The 22,651-nt window shown below is 38.3% G+C and overlaps 1 protein-coding gene across 3 annotated transcripts in view; it reads right to left on the bottom strand.

Moving 5' to 3' along the window:
* LOC124121440 (deleted in malignant brain tumors 1 protein-like) overlaps window positions 1–22,651 on the bottom strand; it is a 105,820-nt gene that overhangs the window by 24,868 nt on the left and 58,301 nt on the right. For 2 of the 3 annotated variants that reach the window (XM_048389031.1, XM_048389032.1), the window contains exon 1: window positions 782–906. The exons of the other annotated variant lie outside the window; for it this stretch is intronic. In XM_048389031.1, the coding sequence (XP_048244988.1) occupies window positions 782–860 (79 nt within the window). In that variant the 5' untranslated portion in view covers window positions 861–906. Of the gene's footprint in view, window positions 1–781; window positions 907–22,651 lie in introns of those variants that run through there. 3 annotated transcript variants of the gene reach the window in all.

Genomic DNA, 22,651 nt, shown 5'->3' with positions numbered 1-22,651 from the left:
AGAAAATGTGAGGTTCGTGATCAATGTTCAAAGTGATTCCATATTAGATTATACCTTTTACAGAATGTTCAGTAAAGTGTTACGAGCTAACTTTTAAGATACCTATCTGTTTTGGCTCTGTAAGCTCAAAACGTTCACCCTGATTTGCATAGAAAAGTACCAATGGACGCCATGTTTTAATGTTTACATCATTAAGGAACGTCGTTGTTCAGAAGTGGCAGTTTTTAAATGTGTGACCACACGGGCGCTATTTCACATACATGCGTACGGGCGTGTGTTAATATTGCTGAGCTACAACGATTCAAGCCAAAATAAAGGAAACATCTCCCCGCTTTTATTTACTTTCCTTTGATACCGACTTTTAATATATTTATCAAGAAAACTAAGATCAATATACAACTGACTTTTCATCAACATTTCATGAACGACTTCATCCCAACCTAATAATCGCTTTACCAACGGATTTCAAATAACATGCATATGAGGACAGTCAGATTGTTTTGAGAAAATCAGATGGAATGATAGTGAATACTGTCCACCTTAAAAAATAAGAGACAGCAGTTTTAAAAGCACATGTGTCAATATTTAAAGTATAAAACACGTAGATAATCATACGATCCTATTCATTAACTGTCTCACCATTAACAATCAACCAGCACTGATGTCCAACCAATTGTACACAATAACTGTATTGCAACACTGGAGCGCTTACAACACATTGTCTTGGTATGGCCATACAATAATAACATAGTCATCTGTTCCTGGGCCATGAAGTACAGACCTGGACAGCTCTTGTGTAAACGTACGGAGCAGTCAGGAAAGCAGTGGAGTTTACTTTTAATCAGGTATCGATCGTACATGTCAGCTACTGTCAGCCACTGTCAGCCATGTCTCCCGAGCAGACGACTCCCGTGCACTGCCGGTGTAACAGAAAAGTGCCCTATGGAATATTGTTACGGAAAACTGTTTGATTGTCATTTTTAAACGTTGGCAAGTAACTGTAATCTACTTTGTGCTGTACTCTAAATGCGTGTATTGAAATCCGCTCAACCATCTGCTTTCATAATTTCCTGTTTACACGCCTCCACCTTATTTACTCTATGACATCATTCACCCGCAATTTACTTTAGGTGACGTCACATCGTTACTGGTTACGTTGTCACTATACTTTCTTCTCGCATTTCGCTGCTCTTGGTTTTTTTTCGGTATCTCCAACAATCGGTTTTTATTTAGCAGCATAACATAGGATACCTTCCACCGGCCTCGTCTTCAGGAGGTCAGACACCCATGTCAGACAATATCTGCGCGAAAGGATCTGGAAAGGGGAGTATGTAGACCTGCACTGTCGGAGACTGGCGACGATGACGAAAGGACGTTCCGGTTGTTGTCCTACAGGTACAGTAATGTTTACCCTTGCGTAGCCGCGGGGCAACTGGCCTTTCATGTGTATACATTGTAATTATTAAATGAAAAACTCAAATGTATAAAAACAGCTCACGTAAATACGTCAGAAGCATAACGTCACCAGCAACAACTCTAGTCAAACTAGGTACTTTGTTCCCGTACCTGCTACTATATGCCTGTGTAAGTACATTTAGTGCATTCAATTGTTTGATGGTTTCCAATCTGGGCCTACTTTTAGAATACAGTACCACAAACGTTTCAAACACGTGACAATTCAAACACGCATAATTCAATTAAAGACCTCTTAGTCCTAGGTGATTTCAGGTTTGTGCAAAAAGTAACTGCTGTTAGTATTCCATATGAATGTTCACAGTGCTATACTTATTTATCAAATTATGAAAATATTATTTTTAAGTCAAGTGATAAATTAAACTGGTGTTGGACAATGGTAATTTTACACTGTGCATGTACTTGATGTCTTCGTTCTATGTTGTTGCTCTGTGAATGATGTACAGAACATGATCATGAATGTTTTTTCTTGGTTATGCAGAAGTGAATTTCTGGTATGCAGCAACCAAACGATGAAGCTGCATTCAGCAACTTCAAGTCACAAGTGGCAAAAATGCAAGACAAATACACTGAATTATGGAGGCGATCACCAATGACATGTCCTACATTACCTTTTAGGCTGCTGAATTGTTTTCACTCTTCCTACCCCTGCCTGTTGGATTAATTTTAGCATAAGGCGCTCTAAAGAGGGTGGGTGATTTCAAACAGTCGGTGCCTCATTAAACAAGGTCAAATTAAAGAAATATTTTGCACATTTATTCCTGATAGAAAACTACACAGTTCTTTATAAAAATATCCCGATGTTTTCAATCATACCAAGGTTAAGACCAAAGCGAACACAAAATTTGTAAATTTTCTTGAACTTACCTGAATTGCATTATTGAAGGTGGTTTGCGTTTCATGCTAGGAACCTTTTTATATCGTACCATTTGTGCAAATTCATTTCAATAATCATAACTCCGATATCTTAAGTTTAATTGAGTATAAATTCGATTTTTTTATCGGCAAATAACAGCGCGATGGTAAATTATTAACTATTTCAGTAAATTTATTATCTAAACGTTAAACGGAAAAATAACTTATTTTTCGAGGTCATCATGTCGGTTGCAGAAATACGAACATTTGGGTTAATCTAACGTGTCATTTTATGAAATTTGCAGGAAACAATTAATGACTAATAAATATTCACTAATCTTAAATTCAAGCGTTTTGGTTGAATATTTACGATATACAAAAATAAAAGACACGTGTCATGATGCTAGCAGATGTTCTATAATCAAACATGGCGCGCTTCGCAAGACCTCCGAATACCTTATTGCTATTTCAATATCAACAAAGTTTACATTGCCTTTATAAATATGCCTTGGCGCAAGTTGACGATCTTCTCAACCGAAGAATGTTTTATTCGTCATTTTCCGATAAATATGACGAGAGAAAGACGAAAATAAAGATCGTGAATTCTGACAGTGATATTTCAGTAAGTGCAAAGGTCACCGGATGTGATGTCACAGACAGGGGAAGTCTGCTGATAAGTTTTCGTACCAAAACAATTACATTAGATTTTGAAATATTTCGCCTATCACATACAGCAAAAACATAAGTCAATACATAGTAACAGTAATCACCACTAATATGAAATAAAAATGTGACTTTGATGTTATAATTGGCGTATTATTTTAGCCGTTTGACCTTGCATGCTCCCGTGACCCGGAAACGGTAGACGACAAATGAACATGCAAGTTTCTCGGTAATCTTTTATTTGAACTTTTGTTGATATTTAAGAATCACCATTCAATGTAACGGTGAATTTAAATGGACATGAATCATATTTCTGCGATGTCCATGCTGATAAATTTCAAATATAATAAGGGTATCCCACGCAATGCGTTTATAAACATCGTCGATCAGCACGATCACCCTCTACAACAGGTGCTCGAAAATGGGCTTGACAAAACGTGTTTCAAAATAACATTCCTGCGTTGCTGACCCATGCTTGCCGTAAAAGGTGACTATGCTTGTCGTAAAAGGCGACAAACGGGATCGGTTGGTCAGGCTCGCTGACTTGGTTGATGCATGTCATCGATCCCAATTGCGTGGATTGATGCTCATGCTCATCTATCACTGGATTGTCTGGTCCAGACTCGATTATTTACAGACCGCCGTCATATAGTTGAACAACAAACCAACCAAACCAACCTGCGTTGCTGAATATGATAGGATATATAAATAATAAAATGCTACATACATATAGACTGCCATGATTGCGTATTGATGATAGATTTGTAATTGTTTTATTATTTACAGCTGTTTACAGGTTTAAAATTTGAAATAATATTTTTATATTTAGTAGTTATTTTTTTCCACAATGATAAATATTGGCCAATGCATCAGCACAGTGTTACTGATCAAACTTCAGTTATTATCTTTAGTTTAATGATATTTTATTCTACAATTATTATCTTTCACTCTGAACATCAATTATGTTAATACGTAACTATTTGATGTCATCATTTAAATTTAGTATTCCAAGAATAATGAATAAATTGATCAGATCCTTAACATATACATACTTAACTCATATGAACATTAATCCTGTGCATTAAGTGGTTTGTTTCCAAATATAACAATTCTAAAATATAATTGTAATAGGAATATGATATATTAGTTACTTGTAACAGTACTTGAATTTTTGGTTTCTTTAATCACAAGAGCCACGGCGGCACATAAGCTGGTGAGTTAGCCATATGTTTATAAGAAAATATTATCTTTTGAAAAAGGAATTGGGCATATTGACAGTTCTTGCAGTTCTGTTGGAGAAAAGTACATGGCAAATATCCTACCTGATACATGTATTTTTGTTCTGGGTTATCACCGATGAAATAATATGGTAATTAGTCTGGCAGGACTTTCCAGGTTTGTTACAGTGTGCTCGGATGTCTGACAGTGAGCCTCATGTCCCTGAAGGAACCATTGTGGACAGTGGTCAACAGGTTTTCGTGTATCAGTCAGTGTGGTGTATATTTTTTTAACATAAATGCATATCATCACCAGATTTGGATCTGACATCCTTGATCATTTGATGGGTTTCAGAATATCCAGTCAGAAAAGGTCCTTATCATTTTCTGTTTGTCTCAGTCTTCTGATTGGAGTGAAAAGAAATGTGCCTGTATACATGTTTACCCTTGCCAGATGTAGTTCTTCCAGTCAGCCACGCCCCATGACTTTAGTTCATCTTATGTGGTCTATGTTACACATACAGGTACGGCTGCCAACCTGTTTTTCCTCTCTATGCAATCACAGTATCACAACTTCCTCAGCTAGTGTGTATAAAAGTTGCCTTGTCATCATGAAACAAGAATTATAAAGGAGAGTCATATTTACAATCAAAACAATTCCTTGAATTCTCTTTGAATATGTGCAAGAAATTGTCAGTGTCATAAACATTAAAAAAAGATTTTCATAAGGATTTTTCTTTGATAGACTTAAGTCAAACCATGTGACAAGTTAGCTGGAATTATAACTTTAAAACCCTCATTTCTGAGGTGTCATATTCTTCACATTTTTTATGTTTTTAGGACAAAATGTGAGCCATGAAGATCTGCCTGTTTTATTACGTAAAACATATTCTTGTCTTAAAAAGTGAAAAGGAATCATTCAGACGAGATTTTTTTTTAACCCACTGATTCGCGAAAACCCATTCTTGTCTTAAAATGTGAAAAGGAATCATTCAGACGAGAATCTTTTTATCCCATTGATTCGCGAAAAACAGGTGATATGTACAGTAGTGACTTTTGTACCCAAAATTTCTAGTGATTTGGTATGGGTTTGTGAATTTGTAGATCTAACTAGAATAATTTCAAAGTTATACATTAATTTTGGTGTCTTAAAGTTAACTTACTATCACTTTCCTGTCAAAACAATACATTTTAACTTAAGTTTAACCAACTCAACTGGCCTCTTCTCCAGTGACAAAACGTCACTTTTCTATCAAAACCAAACAATCAATTTCAAGGATCACAGTCATAATCATATTATGAACTTGATGAAATATTGTATTATGTGTTCTGCTAATCTACATGAAAACATAACTATAATAGATCTATTGTCTTATCTTCTTAGGTACAAATTCACAAAGTATTTTGGGTACAATTTAATTTGTTTTGGGTACAAAATCACATAGAAAGATATAGAGCCTATATATTTACACCATCCATCCAGTCGTCGTGTACAAAAGAATTAATCGGTTCAGAGGACGGAGGTTCTCAGAAAATGTTTTCAACATCTTTAACATTCTAAATTGTTCTTTTTGTAACGTTAGACCAATAACAATACAATGTTGTTATTATTAAGCCATATCAATAGGTTATATCACTCCCCGCCGCCGTAGTTGTCAGAAAATAATTCGAAAAAAATCGACAAATGAACCCAAGCATTACGATTTCGGATTTAGACTTCAAACATGTTACACACCGGCGGCAATCACGAACAAATAGAAAACATCGGACACACATAGTTAACAGTTGACGATAGAATATTACATCATGTAATTTCTGATTTATCTTTTTCGGGATTAAGCGACGATAGTTTGATAAACTTTTGCATATTTTGCCTCGATGTGTGAGATACGGTACGTGCTTCCGTTTTCAGAACGAGAGATAAAATTGTTTTTCGAAATATGCATTATTTTTCAACTGAATGGTTTACCTATAATGTATATACGGTCAGATTTTGTGTTTTATAAAATATTTTAATTATTCGCAGCGTTTGTTGACTTTGTTCAACTAAACAAATCGCGAGTTAGGCCACGCCCAAACGTATTTCTTACGTCAACATCTGGTCAATGTCAGAAAGTTTATCAAACGAAATAATTTGCAAACTCGATAAAAATGAGATTTTTTTACAAAGATATATACATCCATGTTACTAATTATAGAAACGTAAGTTAGATGTAACTGAATGGTTATAATAGTATTACGGGATCACGATGCATGTGGAGTTGTTTGTTTACCGCCGTTGCCATGATCGTACAAGTTCCATCCAATCGATGATGTTACGATTTAGATTGGTTTTGTTTACGATTAGCTACACCGAAAGTTGCTCATTTTTAGAAATTAAGGAACTCGAGTGTCGTCATCAAACAAAAAATTATCATAGAATATGAAAAATTATAAGATTAAAAAGAAAATATCGGACTGCATGTTGCTCAACGTGAAGTGCCAAAAGTCAGCAATGGCCGTTTCTGGTAGTTGTGTGCCGAGATGTTTGGCCGAAACTTTTTTAACTCGCGATATTTTCTTTTTAAGGTAAATAAACAACTGAAAGTTTTGATATTGAGCAAGCTGAGTGAACACTGATGAACAAAATTTGGTACAACGATCTTGACCTGATGCAGAGATAGAAACAATTGCACCTATTTTTCATATATCTTTGTATTTCAAATAGTCTGCCAATATATCCAAGTTAAACAAATGAGGTGACTGACATTTCACATTGTCCAGTATCCATTTGGGCCAACATGTTTCAAGATTACTGGTCAAGAATAATGTGTATTGGCTATTGTCCAATGAACCAATGTATTTGCATTCTGAACCCTTATACAGCCGATGCAAAAACAAGACATGTTGATATTTCAACAAAGAATTAATTTCATAAAGCAACAACTGCTATGCCATTGGTTAAGTTTAAGTTTCATTGGTGAGAATCTGTTGTATTTTCTTGGAAGATTTTGACCCATAAACTAAAAAAACTATTATAATATATTCAATGTGCATTGTTATCATATTATATTCAATATCAATTCAGTATCATGGCAGATACCCCCTCACCATGTTATTTACAACTACTCTCATGTCAATTCTAAACATGGTGAAACTGCATCGGTCTCACAGCAAATGGGCATGAGCTAAAGGCACTTATCGAACCTAAACAAAATCAACCATTTCTCCCGAAATATCCGAATATCCGAAACCCGAATATCTCCAAAAATGCCTTTAAAATCCCATATTATATTTTCATTCGGCAAGTTAGACCGCATGATATGCGGTTCACTGCACATATTGTCGGCATTCGTTGGAACAATTCTGCTTAAAGTGGAGATGACGATGTTGTTGATGACGGTCATGTTGATCGTGATCATCATCATTACATGTATAGAAAACATGTTAGACTTGGTTTATATCCCTCGACATATAACAATGGAGGAAGGGGGGGGGGGGGGGGGGGGGGTATATAGTCGTCAGTGTGTCAGTCAATGTGTCTGTCCATCCGTCTGTAATCTTTTACTTTCCAGGGCATATCTCGAACACTATACGATCTAGCTCCACGAAACTCCCTACACTTAATGATAAAATTGAGCATTGGCACCGGTTGCTATTAAGATAATTTACAAAGTTGTATGTTGGACACTTACCATGGAAACGTGATGAACTGTGATAATTGACGGAGCATGTATATCTAAAACTATACAACCTAGCATATCTCTTCAATTTACTTTCAGAAAACTTTCTGCACTTGTAATGCCAGTATTGAGGCCTTTGAAATATTTATGGCTTTTATAGAATTATTATTGAGAATTTCTGGGCGTTATCCCTAACTTGAAAAGTATAGGCCTATATGACAAGTTCATAGCTTATGTGTCAGGTAGTGTGTACATGCAGGGCAGGTATACATGCCTTTGCATTCAGAGATTTAACTTCCAATTTGTATTGTTTTTATTTGGAAACATTAACAGGGAATATTATTGAGTAGAATGTCGTAGAGGTAATGTATTTGTATTTAGAAATTATATAGGTTAGACAGTATATATTTTTAGAATCATATGTACAGTGGAGGATTTATAGACACGTTTGCCACAATATAAGTATCTACCCCCTATATAATTTACATCAAACATTATACAGAATAGTTTAATAAACATACTTAGCAAAATAGAAGTGGTATAAATAAGTGTAATATGGATAACTATATACATGTAGATAGACATTCCGAAGTTTTACTGATAAATAGTTATACATTTTTGGTTTCTGGTCGTAGATTAATATCTTAAAAAATCAGTTAAATTTGTATTCTCCCATGAATTAGGAAATGACTCGATTCTGATTGATCAGAGGCTATTAAATCGCAATAATGTTTTTATTTGAAGTTTACACGATATACGGCTTTTCCATTGGACGAGAGGTCGGTCACATGACCGCGAAATTGACGTTCATAAGTGTATGAACGGCACAATTTGACGTTCATACGTTTTTCACGAGACCGTGTTCTTGAAATGACGTAAACACTGACGGACTACTTCCACATTCCTTGGGGGAACACCTGGGAATTCCCTAGCACGAATATATACAAAAGCGTTGTTTCTGATCACTTAGGCGCTTTAATCTTGAACTCAGCGTTTTAGTGTACATTGTGAAACGTCAGAGAGTTTGACTGTGTGATCGTTAACGAATATCCTCGCTACGACCCATCCTAGTGAACAAAACGAAGAAATCCACATCCAAACTATCGTAGTGTCGACTCGATTCGTATCTAAGGTGACAGTGACCGTCTCCAGCAATCTATGCATTTATTATGACGCGCTGTCATTGTGACTGACTTACTGAGGTAGTTCTTTACAGACTTTTCTCAGCTAATGAGGATATTATTTAAATACATGTGTTGTGCCAGATGTTTTTGAAGAGCAAGTTGTGCATGTATACGCTCATGTCACCTCTCTTTACGAGGAACTATTTTATTTCGCGATACAGTTGGTTGTTATATACAGTTGGCTGTCAGTGTAAACATGAAGTCACAAAGAGTAAATAAAATTGTGTAAAGATCAAGGCCTACATCCTTTGAGGTAAAACATTGTGATAAAAGCTCCGACGTCCATATGTAGCAGAATATGTGTGTGCATCGATAAATGATGTCAAAAACACAGCTACGGGTGTGATTCGTTTTATTAGGTGAGGTGAGGTGAAATTGGGTTTAACGTCGCGTCCAAGATTATTGCACTTATATAGCGACGTGTCGTTTTATTAGATGATGAGTGGTATACCTTTCTTTCACACCCTGAAATGCACAATAACACTCAATAAGAATCTTGTAAATTATGACAATTAAAATGAGAACATGATACATCATTAGGATTACATTATACATACATATAGTATATGCATACATTAAATCCAAATACTTCTTAGGTGGTGTAAAACGTGATCAATAGATAAACATAATAATAATAATAATATATATTTACTTGAGGTGATAAGTAAACATACCAGAAGTATGGCCTCTAGGTGTAGGTGACACTTTAGTCTGTCACGACTACATGGCCAGGGCTACAGTGACATAGTTACAGATCTGAACACAGCACTACCATAAAACACAATAAATTACTAAAAATCCTAATACTATCATAAATGTCCACACACTTACAATACATTTAACACATATACGATAATAGCCCCATAAACATATTCAAACAACACTCTGTCCATGAGAATCAGACATTGACTAACTCACACACATCATAACAAATACCTTATTTAACGTACACCTATTTATATAATCTTATTTATGAAAAGATAGATTTATATATGTTTACGTATTAAATTGGAAACATACCTTGACTTTACAAAATCTGTAAAATGTGTCCAGTTGCTGTCGCCTGTCAGTGACTTGTCTATGTAGTGACTGAGGTGCAAGTGAGGGTTAAAAAGCATGCAAAGCTGACCCTAAGGAAAACAATAGGGTCAACCACTCAACCAGAACATTTGCCCTGGCTGACACAAAGGAGCTGATAGGGTAGTGACTGACCCAAGCATAACTAAGTTAAAAGGTGTTGTACTAAATCTTCATTAAAATCCCTAAAACCCATACTGCAAACTAATACTAAATACTAATACTAAATACTAATATTAAATACTAATACTAAATACTAAATACTAATATTAATACTAATACTAATACTAATGCTAATACTAACTACAGTATGTATTATTTACACTATATACTAATACTGACACAAATAACTAATGCTAATATTAATACTTATACTAACTACACTATGTATTATATACATTATATACTACTGGTATATTACTGGTTAGTTGACAGTTAAACAAAACCTGCAACTGTCCCTGTTTAATGACGTCCTCGTCATTCTTGCTTACCAGCTACCAAGTTGACCAACGCATCCAGTGCCTTCTCTGATCTGCCTGCAAATACACCCTTAGCCATTAGGGAGCTGAGGTACTCTGCATGACAAAGCCAGTCTGATGATGGTGATGGTGGTGATGATGATGATGGAGATAATGCAGACATTACATAATCTCCTCTGGTCTGCCATGCTGGTCTTGTTCTCTCTCTGGTAGATCTCCTTGGTGCTGGTATAGGTGGGACTGCGACCTTGGGTTGGGTCTGTGTGTCACCAGGACCGTCTTCAGGAGCCTGTGGTTCATTCTGTGAAGAGTCTGCATCCTGCTCCGTTCCTTGGGCGGCAGAGCTGTGGGCATCTTCAGCAGCATCTACCACTTCCTCTTCTCCTGTCACGACCTCATCTAGAACAGCACTGTCCTGTGCTTCTCCCTTTAGTCGGCCTGTCATCTGGATTATCAGTTGACACTGACGGGTCTGATGGGTCACGAGAAACAACAATGGTGATGTCATCTGTTTCTTCTTCCTGGTCCTGATCTTCGTCAGACAAGGGACTCCTGTCTTCCTTGGGGGATGGTCCAAGCAGTGTCCTGTCTGAGTGTCTTGGCTTAGGAATCGGTGTCTCCAATGGTAAGGAACTGATGGGCAAAAGCAGATTCCTATGGAGTGTACGGGTTTTTCCATCTCCACGCTCTTTCTGTACAACATAAACTGGAATGCTGGGATTTGGCTGTTCAATTACGATAAACACATCCTCCTCCCACTTGTCTGACAGTTTATGTTTCCCATCGAATGCCACCTTTTTCACCAGTACCCTATCTGCTTTTTCCAGTTGTGTTGCTCTCGCTCGGTAGTCGTAGTTTGACTTGTGCCTTGTCTGAGACCTCTTAGCATTGGCAGATGCCAGTTCATAAGCCTGTTGTAGATTATCCTTGAGGTTCCTGATGTATTTAGACATGGATCTCGACTTCTCTGGCTCAATGTCTAAACCAAATGCCAAGTCTACTGGTAATCTTGGAGCTCTCCCAAACATCAGATGGCATGATAGGGCGTAGTGCGAGACTTCTGCATGTTGGTCAATCTGCATAGTTCTTTCATGAGAGCTCCTTCAAAGTTGGCACCTTGATCTGAATAAATACGCCCAGGTAATCCATAATGTACCACAAAGTTGTGAAAGAATACATCAGCAGTGGTCATATTTCTGGTTGGATACGCCTGTGCATATCTGGTGAAGTGATTGGTGACTACAAGAATATGTTGTTGTCCGCCCTTGGATGGTTCCAGTGTCAAAAAGTCCATACAGACTAATTCCAGAGGTTGTGATGTTTGTATGTTCACTAATGGGGCTCTTCCTGGGGTAGTCTTGCGTACACTGTTCACAATTCTGTACATGTCCCTCTATATCCTTTGTCATCCCTGGCCAGTAGAATCTTGCTTTTATCAATGAAGATGTTCGATCTCGACCAGGGTGACCCACATTGTCATGAAGACTATGCAGCGCTCCTTTAGGGCATCTTGTTGGTAGCACCAACTGTTCCTGTACCTCTCCATTGTCTTGGATTACTCTGTTGAGCACACCTCTCTTCAGCTTGAAGTGGTCAAAGCTCTTCAGTAAAGTAACCATCTCTGTATTTCCAGTGTAGTCTGTGTAATGTGGTCTTGTCCGATTCCTAAGATGGGTCATAATAATGTCTAGAGCTGGATCTCTTGTTTGGGCTCTCCGCCAGTCTGTAGCATTGATGGAACAGGTTTCTTCAGTGATGTTTAGTTCTTCATCAGGCAAAGCATCTGCTGAAAAACAAACACATTCCAACAGATTTGTAGGTAAAATCGTGCCACAAATAGCATGTACGGAGTCTTGAGAAATCACATCCACTTTCTCGTTTACTTCACTGGACTCTGGCAGCCTAGATAGTATGTCAGCATCGACATTGGCTTTTCCTGCTCTGTATTTGATGTCAAAGTTGTACGAAGCAAGGGCAGCTAACCATCTGTGTCCGGTGGCATCCAGCTTGGCACCAGAGAGGATATAAGTGAGTGGATTGTTATCCGTCAGTACAGTGAAGTTATGTCCATAAAGATAATCATGGAACTTCTCACAAATGTACCATTTCAAGCACAAAAACTCAAGCTTGTGGGCAGAATAGTGGCGCTCCGGCTTGCCTAGTCCCCTGCTGGCACAAGCAATCACTCTTGGCTGTCCATTCTGTTGCTGGTATAGCACTGCTCCAAGACCATGACTGCTGGCATCTGTGTGCAGTTCAAAGGGGAGAGAATAATCCACATAACCAAGAACCGGAGGTGTAGATAGACACGCCTTTAGTTCTTGAAAGGCACTCTCTTGAGTCGGTCCCCACTGCCACTGAACTTGATCCCTCTTAGGAATGTGAGATTTCTTTCGATGAATCTTTGGCATTAGTTCTGAAAGAGGCTTGGCAATTGTGGAAAAGTTCCTCACAAACTTCCTATACTAACCAGCAAATCCAAGGAATTTTCTGACGTCTTCTGGTGTGCAAGGTGTTGGCCAGTCCTGAATCTTGTTTATCTGTTCTGGATCTGCCTAAATTCCATCTTCAGATACTATATATCCCACATACTTCACTCGTCTTTTGAAGAATTGGCATTTCTTTGGGGCTAGCTTCAAACCACATTCCCTCAATCTCTGTAGGACACGTTCCAGTCACTCCAGATGTTCCTCAAATGTTCTTGAAAAGATAATCAGATCATCAAGATAGATTAAACATATATCAAGATGTAATCCAACGAGACACTGTTCCATTAGACGTTGGTAAGTCGCTGGTGCATTGCACAAACCAAATGGCATACGATGGTATTCAAAGAATCCAAGAGGTCCAACTGTGAATGCTGTACGCTGCTTATGGTCCTCCTCCAACTCAACCTAGTGGTAACCACTCTTCATGTCCAGGACACTGTAATATTTCATCCCTCTGAGACAATCCAAGAGTTCTTCAATCCGGGGAAGAGCATAGGAATCCTTGATGGTCTTACGATTCAGCTGTCTGAAGTCAACACACATCCTCAGCTGGCCTGACTTCTTCCATGCTAATACAACATTCGATGCCCATGGGCTATGAGAATGTCGTATCACTCGTGCAGATAAGAGTTGTTGAAGGTGTGTCCGGACTTAATTATACATGGCATGTGGTAAACGCCGGTGACGCTGTTTAAAGGGGACATCATCAACCAGATCTATCCTATGCTTGACTGCATCTGAATGGCCTATGTCCACTTCACCTTTTGAGAATATATCACGAAACTTCATGATGACTTGTATCCCTCTCTCAAACTCTTCTGGTGTTAGGGTAGTGTGTTCAATCTCAACTTGCTCTGTCAATGAAACTCCTTCAAATGGCTTGCCAGTGGGCGGATGTTGTAAAGTAACTGGTTGGAGTTCACAAATAATCGCTCTCGGTTGTATCACAACAGTACGTGTGGTAACATTAGCAATATTCACGTCTATGTATCCAGGATAACTGAAGTCATAATCAATAATGGTAGGGGCTATGTCCAAATCCGTAGAAATGATTGAAATGTTTGTTGGCTGTAAAAGGGCACAAACTCTTGGACATCTAACTCCTTTGGTAACTTTGCCTCTAAGTACCGCACGGCTGTTGGCTGGTATGGCAACTCTGGAACCTTCAGCGTTGTATACTAGTCCAAGTCTCCAGTCATTCTTCTCCAAGTTCTTCTCACATAAGGTAATGGTTCTAAAAGCAAGGTACCAAGGCGTTGTTAGGTTGGCATGCTGCAAGTATCTGGCACCATGTCGTACCTTGCAATCCTTCAAGAAGTGGGTAAGCACATTGGCTCCTAATAGCACAGGCACTTTCCTATTGTACTGTGTATCTGGTACCACCAGTAACAAACAAGGAATAGCTTCACTAGTACCAGAACCTATTGCATTGACCTTGACCTCAATGAAACCATCGTAAGGTAATGTTTCGCCATCCGCGCATTCGATATCCAATGGATCTCCTAAGGGCTCAATAGGAATACTTGAGAGATGAGAATTGTAGAAAGACCTAGACACCAAAGATACTGATGCTCCTGTATCCAACAATGATCTGACCTGTGTATCTCCCATATATAAATCAACCTCATTCGTATTTCCAACTAATCCCTCAGGAACTCTATTCCTGGGCTGTCTTGAAGGACCTATGGCTTGCCCCTGCCCATAGGCCTGCATGAGTTTAAAGTCCTCCCACGACGACTGTGTTCGAGTCTCACTCGGCATCCATACTGGTAATGGCCTCTCTGTCCACATCGCCAACACTCTGGATCAACTGCTTCACTTCCTGCTCGTTGTGATGAATAAGGCGAATATTCAGTATGGCCTTCTGGTCTTGGGTTAGTATAGTTGGAGGGCTGTCGACTCCTCCACTGGTTATCTCCCCTTGGCACTTGTCGATAGTCCTGGGATGTTCTCCAACTCTGTCCTCTTTGGTTTTTCATGTCGGCCATGTCTGTAGTAAGTTGGTGTAGGATTGTCTTCATATCAGACATCTCCTTCTTCCATTCTGGTTCAGACTCCATGGCTCCCTTGGCGGTACAGGCCTGTTTCTGTTGGCTAGCTGCTGTGGCGCTATGTTGATCTGCCTCGATTTCACGTAGTCCACAAAGTTATGGATGCTGTCAAACTCGTGGCCAGATATATTTTTCAAAGATGTTTTAAGCCCAGTCCACATCATATTATGGAGCATCTCATCCCGTGTCTCATACGTGATGGAGTTATCCCTCATGGCCCTTGAAAGAAGTTCCTCTAGTCTACAACTCCATACAGATACATCCTCTTTCTCTTCCTGCCGAGCGCTGTAGAAGAGTGCCATACTGCACTCTCTCCCCTCCAAAACACCAAACACGCTTTTGAACTTCCTAAGTAAGTCAGTGGTGCTGGCGTCTGGTTGCATGTGAACGGCAATCTTGGCCGCCTCCCCCTTTAAAGAATCCCTTATAGCTTGGTCCTTAGCATCAGAGGAATAAACCTTGTTGTTAATGAGACAATCTACATGGTATCTCCAGACTTCATAAGATGTGTCTTTGCCAGATTTGTCACCGCTGAAATTTGGAAGTCTGGGGAACTTCTGATACATGTAGTTAGGCATGCCTGATGGTGGCTGTGGAGCTGTAGCTTGGGCTATTCCCTCCTTGGATTCCCCCTCTGATTCGACTGCAGAGTATTCATTTATCCCTGTTGCAAAGTCCTCTGGGGTGTCTTCTTTGGGTTTAACACCTAACTTCTTGAAAGCCAGGACAATATTCTTCAATTCATCACCGGTGAGTTCCATCCTTATAAATAAATATTCGTCCAAGACTCGGAGTCAACAACTAAAACCAACTGAAAACCATGCTAAGTGTAGAACGGATACAACTGTCGTTCTATAAACGTACAGTGAAAAACAGTTACAACTGTCGTTTTGTTGACGCACAGTGTGTATGTGTGTACGGTTTGGGTTTAAATTGGATTAGATGGTTTAATTTTGGTTTAAATTGGTTTAAGTAAATATAGTTGTCCAACTATAAAGCAAAGTACATTGTACAGTGTAAGTATAGAACAGTTTAGGTGAAAGCAGTTTCAAAAGTTACCTTTTCTGACCCGATAATACCACCTCTTAATGAACTATCACAACATTACACTGTCACTTAATAACAGCAATTACTTCACCTCACCACCCTCTTGTGGTTAAGGAAGTGTAATGCAGTTATACCTGTGACAGCAACACATTGTACTTATTGTATGATACCTGAAACGGAAACACAATGTAAGGTAGGTATTAGTAGTACTAGGTAACTGTATAGGAATACGTAACTTTAATTACTTAATGTGACTAAGTAACTTCATGGCTAACTTCTACAAGGTTAAATATAACACCATTAATACTGAATGAATATGATACTGTACCGTGATATATATCCTATTTGTGTTCAACCCCACTGACTAACCAATAACTAAGGTCAAACTATAAAACATTAATCCTATTAGAAATACATGACCCAAAACAATACTAAATTACTAAATAGCAAATGTTAGTATGCAGGGTGAGTGATTAATACGTGCTCTATTGTCTGTTCAGTTCAGTGTTCTGTCTGTTGTCAATGAGAAAAAAACAATAAGGAAACCTACTAGCCTATATAGGTGAAGGTATAAGTATTTACGTAACTTTAGGGTAAGTTAGGTTTATGTTTCTTTGGAATGAAAGTTAATAATTTATTTACTCTCCCTCACAACACAAGACTCATTCACACTAACCTTGAAACTGAGATTGAATATACCAGCATGACTATAATAAACCATGGTATACCAAAGCATGAAAACAACAGGAAATATATTTCAAATGGATCAAATTAGATAAACAACACAATCAGTGATCACCGGTATATTTGCAAATCACGGCGCGTCAAGGGGATCCCGCGATCTGTGAAAATCGCCAAGCATCTCGTTTCCACGTACTTACAACGAATAGTCCGAACATATATTTCACGAATTCCACAATCAAGAGTCACTAATCATGCCACGATAAACATGATAACGCGTAGGCCTACATGACAATACGTATATTAGATAACGTGAAAGGCTGAATTAATCAACTATTCAAGCACTATGGCATCCCGGGCAAACTATCACTGTTCATTCCCACATGTAGTCGTCAGATCCACACTCAATCATCAAGGTCCTCACTGGGGGTTCCATTTTGTAGCAGAATATGTGTGTGCATCGATAAATGATGTCAAAAACACAGCTACGGCTGTGATTCGTTTTTTTAGATGATGAGTGGTATACCTTTCTTTCACACCCTGAAATGCACAATAACACTCAATAAGAATCTTGTCAATTATGACAATTAAAATGAGAACATGATACTTCATTAGGATTACCTTATACATATATAGAGGATATGTATACGTCCGAACATGATACATCATTAGAATTACATTATACATACATATAGTATATGCATACATCAAATCAAAATACTTCTTAGGTGGTGTAAAACGTGATCAATAGATAAACATAATAATAATAATAATATATATTTACATGTGGTGATAAGTAAACATACCAGAAGTATGGCCTCTAGGTGTAGGTGACTCTTTAGTCTGTCACGACTACATGGCCAGGGCTACAGTGACATAGTTACAGATCTGAACACAGCACTACCATAAAACACAATAAATTACTAAACATCCTAATACTATCATAACTGTCCACACACTTACAATACATTTAACACATATATGATAATAGCCTCATAAACATATTCAAACAACACTCTGTCCAGGAGAATCAGACATTGACAAACTCACACACATCATAACAAATACCTTATTTAACGTACACCCATTTATATAATCTTATTTATGAAAAGATAGATTTATATATGTTTACGTATTAAATTGGAAACATACCTTGACTTTACAAAATCTGTAAAATGTGTCCAGTTGCTGTCGCCTGTCAGTGACTTGTCTGTGTAGTGACTGAGGTGCAAGTGAGGGTTAAAAAGCATGCAAAGCTGACCCTAAGGAAAACAATAGGGAACCACTCAACCAGAACATTTGCCCTGGCTGACACAAAGGAGCTGATAGGGTAGTGACTGACCCAAGCATAACTAAGTTTTAAGGTGTTGTATCAAATCTTCATTAAAATCCCTAAAACCCATACTGCAAACTAATACTAAATACTAATACTAAATACTAATATTAAATACTAATACTAAATACTAATATTAATACTAATACTAATACTAATGCTAATACTAACTACAGTATGTATTATTTACACTATATACTAATACTGACACAAATAACTAATGCTAATATTAATACTAATACTAACTACACTTTGTATTATATACACTATATACTACTGGTATATTACCGGTTAGTTGACAGTTAAACAAAACCTGTAACTGCCACACATACAGTTTGGCCCTCACTCTATGACGGTTCATACTCCAATGAACTCACACAAAGTGAAAGTCAATTCTTAAATAAACCCCCTCTGACTGAAACAGCTGGTTTGAGGGCCGCATCACCGCGGAAGTTAATATTCATAGAATAGGATTTTTTCAGTCATTGTCTGTAGGCATATTTAAATAATTATATCTACAATTATAGGTAACAAATTGCAAAGTTGCAGTTACTACAATATTCAAAAGATGTGTGGCAATACATTTCGTGCAGAAAACACGAAGTAAATCTACAAAGAGAATGTATTTTAAGTTTTGGGGACAGCAGAGAGCTTGGAATTTGGCGCTTTTCTATAGATAACTTCGACGTCATATCTTTTGCGTCACAATGAGTGAAGTATTACAAACTGCTTCAGCATATACAGCGCCAACTTTTGTTTAAAGGCTGTTGTCGGTGATTCCGTAATTCACATTGACAACCCACTCAGAACACTGGACTCAACCCATGCCGCTTCACTCAGTATACTTGCTAACACCAAAGAGTTCGCCTAGTTTTCATATAAAGCAGTTTAAGAACATATCCCTTCTTATAGAAGCAACAATTACATCTCATAATCGTAAACTGAGGGCCAATGAAAGATGTGTCCGGTGTCCGCGTAAACAATATCCTGAGTCATCTTAAAATCTAGTATATCAAAGGCCTTTTGCATCACTGCACCCTCGGCATATATCGTTTCTGGTGATAATATATGCCCGGCGACAATATATGCCGTAACAACCCCGCCTTCCAAATAACCCGGGTCCACGTCATGATGGCCTGGGTATATTTATCAAATTACACTAACGTATGACAAAATTGTCATCCATACTCCAAGTCCAGGGAATAAACACTACAATTCATAACACCAAATGAAGTATATTAAATAGTAATCACACTTAAACGAAACTAAAAACTAAAACCTCAATTTCACCAAACATTAAAAACCTTATCACAAACAAAGAAAACGCAAAAACAACTGCTTCCCACGTTTCGAAAACAAGCAGCTCCACCAACTATTCCCTCAAATTCCAAAACTCTATTAAAAATTACCCCAAATACACAAAAATACCAGATTACACACACCTATCTTAAGCTTACACGAACTAGAAACTGCACTTATGACTTAAAACACAACCTCAGCCACAGCCACAGGACTCGGCAACATTTGCAATATTATATCAAATAAAATTCCTATTAAAATTCAAACATGGTTACTCCAACTGTTCAACCAACTTTGGATAACTGGTACAATCCCCACAACAATCATGGTAAGCAGCCAAAGTAGGACCAGTCCTTTAGCAAGATATTAAGGGAACCCACCAAAAGGGCCAAATTCATACCACCCAAACTCACTAGTAAATGCGACCCGTGAAGATTCCGGGGTAAAATAGGTCTTCAGCAACCCATGCTTGCCGTAAAAGGTGACTCTGCTTGTCGTAAAAGGCGACTAACGGGATCGGGTGGTCAGGCTCGCTGACTTGGTTGATGCATGTCATTGATTCCAATTGCGTGGATCGATACTCATGATATTAATCACTGGATTGTCTGGTCCAGACTCGATTATTTACAGACCACCGTCATATAGCTGGAATATTGCTGAGTGCGGCGTCAAACAACAAACCAACCAACCAACCCTAGTAAATGCATTATAAATAGAAGGATTAAATTCCCAATGTCTCAATAGGACCTAATCAGCCATGAACAGAACAGCCTCATTCCCAAAAGAAAACTTTAGACCATACTCTACAATTGGAACAAGATATCAGAACAGCGCAAGCACCAAAACAATACACACTGGCCATATTTATAGATTTTAGCAAAGCTTTCGACTTGGTATGGCACAATGACCTTATACAAAAACAAGAAAACAAAGCAATACATGGACGTATTCCAATTTTCATTCACTCTTTCTTAACTGTCCGAAGCATACCAGTAAAATCAAACAACACCCTATCTGATACCTACTCAGTAGATAATGGTTCCCCGCAAGGAAGCATTATGTCGCCGAGTCGCTTGAACTTCCTGATCGACGACAGAATCAGCCCAAAACATCTACAGCAAAATGTGCTGATGCTATTTCCCTTTAGGTCTCATCAAGCTTAAATAACTTAAACTAGAATACAATAAAACGTTTTCAAATATGGTCTTCCAAATCTCTCCTTACTTCTTAAACCACTTAAGCACCCGTCAGTCTCCTCACCAATCGCTTCTTTAATTAAAAAAAATGCCAGTCTTATCGACAAAGTTTAGATCATTCCAAACAAATGCCGCTTCAAAACCAACAACATTTCGGATCCGAATCAAAGTTCTTAGCGCGGATTGTCCTCCCCGACGTCTGCACGCCAAAGTATCGTATCCAGAAAATATACTCAACAATAAAAGTTCCTGTCACACCAATATTTTAGTGTATTTTTCAAACAAGTAAAGTTTGGTTTTCAGTATTGTAGTATATTGTGGCAATGACACCGAGATCCTCCATGCGATCTAGCTCTACATTCAGCTTGTCCTTTATGGCAAATGCAACACGTCGAGGCGCATTTATAACTTGAGTTACATCAGGCTTGACATGTATTTTACATTTACCCTCGAGTTTGCCTATTCCTTTGAAAACATCTGCGAGCTCGTTCAATACAGAGTCCTTAGTCATATCTGACGACGAAGGCTGAGAGTCGACTGTTAGGATCAATTTGACAAGTTTCAGATCGTAAACTAAGAACAGTTGGAGCCTTAGGTTCGCAATGAAGAAATCAAGCGACAAATTTGAATGTCTGTTGTAGACCTTCATGTTACATTGACCTTTGACCTTGATGTATTCACCTCCATAACCTTGTAGTTTGACATTAGCTGGCTTCAGGGGGTACTTCGAACTTTTAGCTTCAAATATGCTAGCTGGTATGGTGTTGACCTTAAAACCTGTATCTAACTTGAAACGAACCGGAATCTTCTGATGTCCGATCAAAAGTTCAGTGTAGGCTTGGTCCATATCTTCATTTCCATCGGACACTGTATCGATGAATAATTCTGAGTCAGAATTAGGTGTTTCATCAACACAATCAATGCGTTTCTTTGAGTGTCCATTTATCACAAGTATCGCAACGTTTACCTCGGGCTGGACACTTTTGACCACTGAAATGTCTGAATCCGCAATTTTCACACTGTTCTGTTTCCCTGCCATGCTGCCCGTCACCTTTATCATGCTTGTCATAGTGTTGTCTCCCCTTGTGACTGTTACCAAGGAAACTAGAAGAACTGGCTTTCTTCTTACTTCGTGAACGAGAAACGTGATCCACTTTTTCTATTCCTCCTGACATACTTTCGACTTGTGCTTTCGAAAGTTCACATGAACGCGAAGTGTCTATAGCCTTGGTCAAATCTAAACCTTTATCTTCCTGCATCAGTTCTTCTCGAACTTCACGTGAATTTGTCCCAAACACAATTTCATCTCGGACCATTTCATCAGAATTTACAAATTCACAATCACGGACTAGCAATTTCAGATCAATCACAACTGTTTCTACTCTTTCAGTTGACGCCTGTGTTCCGTTGTGGAATTTATAACGTCCTACGATAGGGTTAGATTTCGGACTGACATACTGTTCAAAACAATCATGATAGGGCTTCAACTTTTTTCTGTCTTCTTCTTTAATGGTAAATGTATTTTCAATATCTCGTCCGCGATCTCCAGACCATAGAAGTAGGTAGCTAACTCGTACCTCCTCATTCTTACCGGCGAGAGGACCTGCAAACATTAGTTCGGCATGCTATTTAAAACGACGCCACTCTTCTGTTAAGAACACGTTTCATGAACAAATATTGAAAGCTCTCAACATCCCTTGGCTTAGTTATAGTTACAACACACCAAGTCGAGTTGTTTGGGCAGTAAGAGCACGGTTTGGCTTGGCATTTGATTGCCCAAACAACGAGTAGGTGGGTGTGTTGTAAGTGACTTGTAGCACGGGTTGCGACAGTCATTCCAAAATTGCGCGAGTTTGTGTAAAATTTAGTGACGTATAATATGACGTTAATATGACGTCACATGCTTTCTACCTTCGAACCGTTTTTAACTTTTAATCTAATTGTT

The sequence above is a fragment of the Haliotis rufescens genome, unplaced genomic scaffold, assembly GCF_023055435.1.
Source record: "Haliotis rufescens isolate VD_foot unplaced genomic scaffold, xgHalRufe1.0.p SCAF_8, whole genome shotgun sequence".
Classification (NCBI taxonomy): Eukaryota; Metazoa; Mollusca; class Gastropoda; order Lepetellida; family Haliotidae; genus Haliotis; species Haliotis rufescens.
Note: the sequence above shows the minus strand (reverse complement) of the source record. Positions and strands in the feature narration are given on the sequence as shown.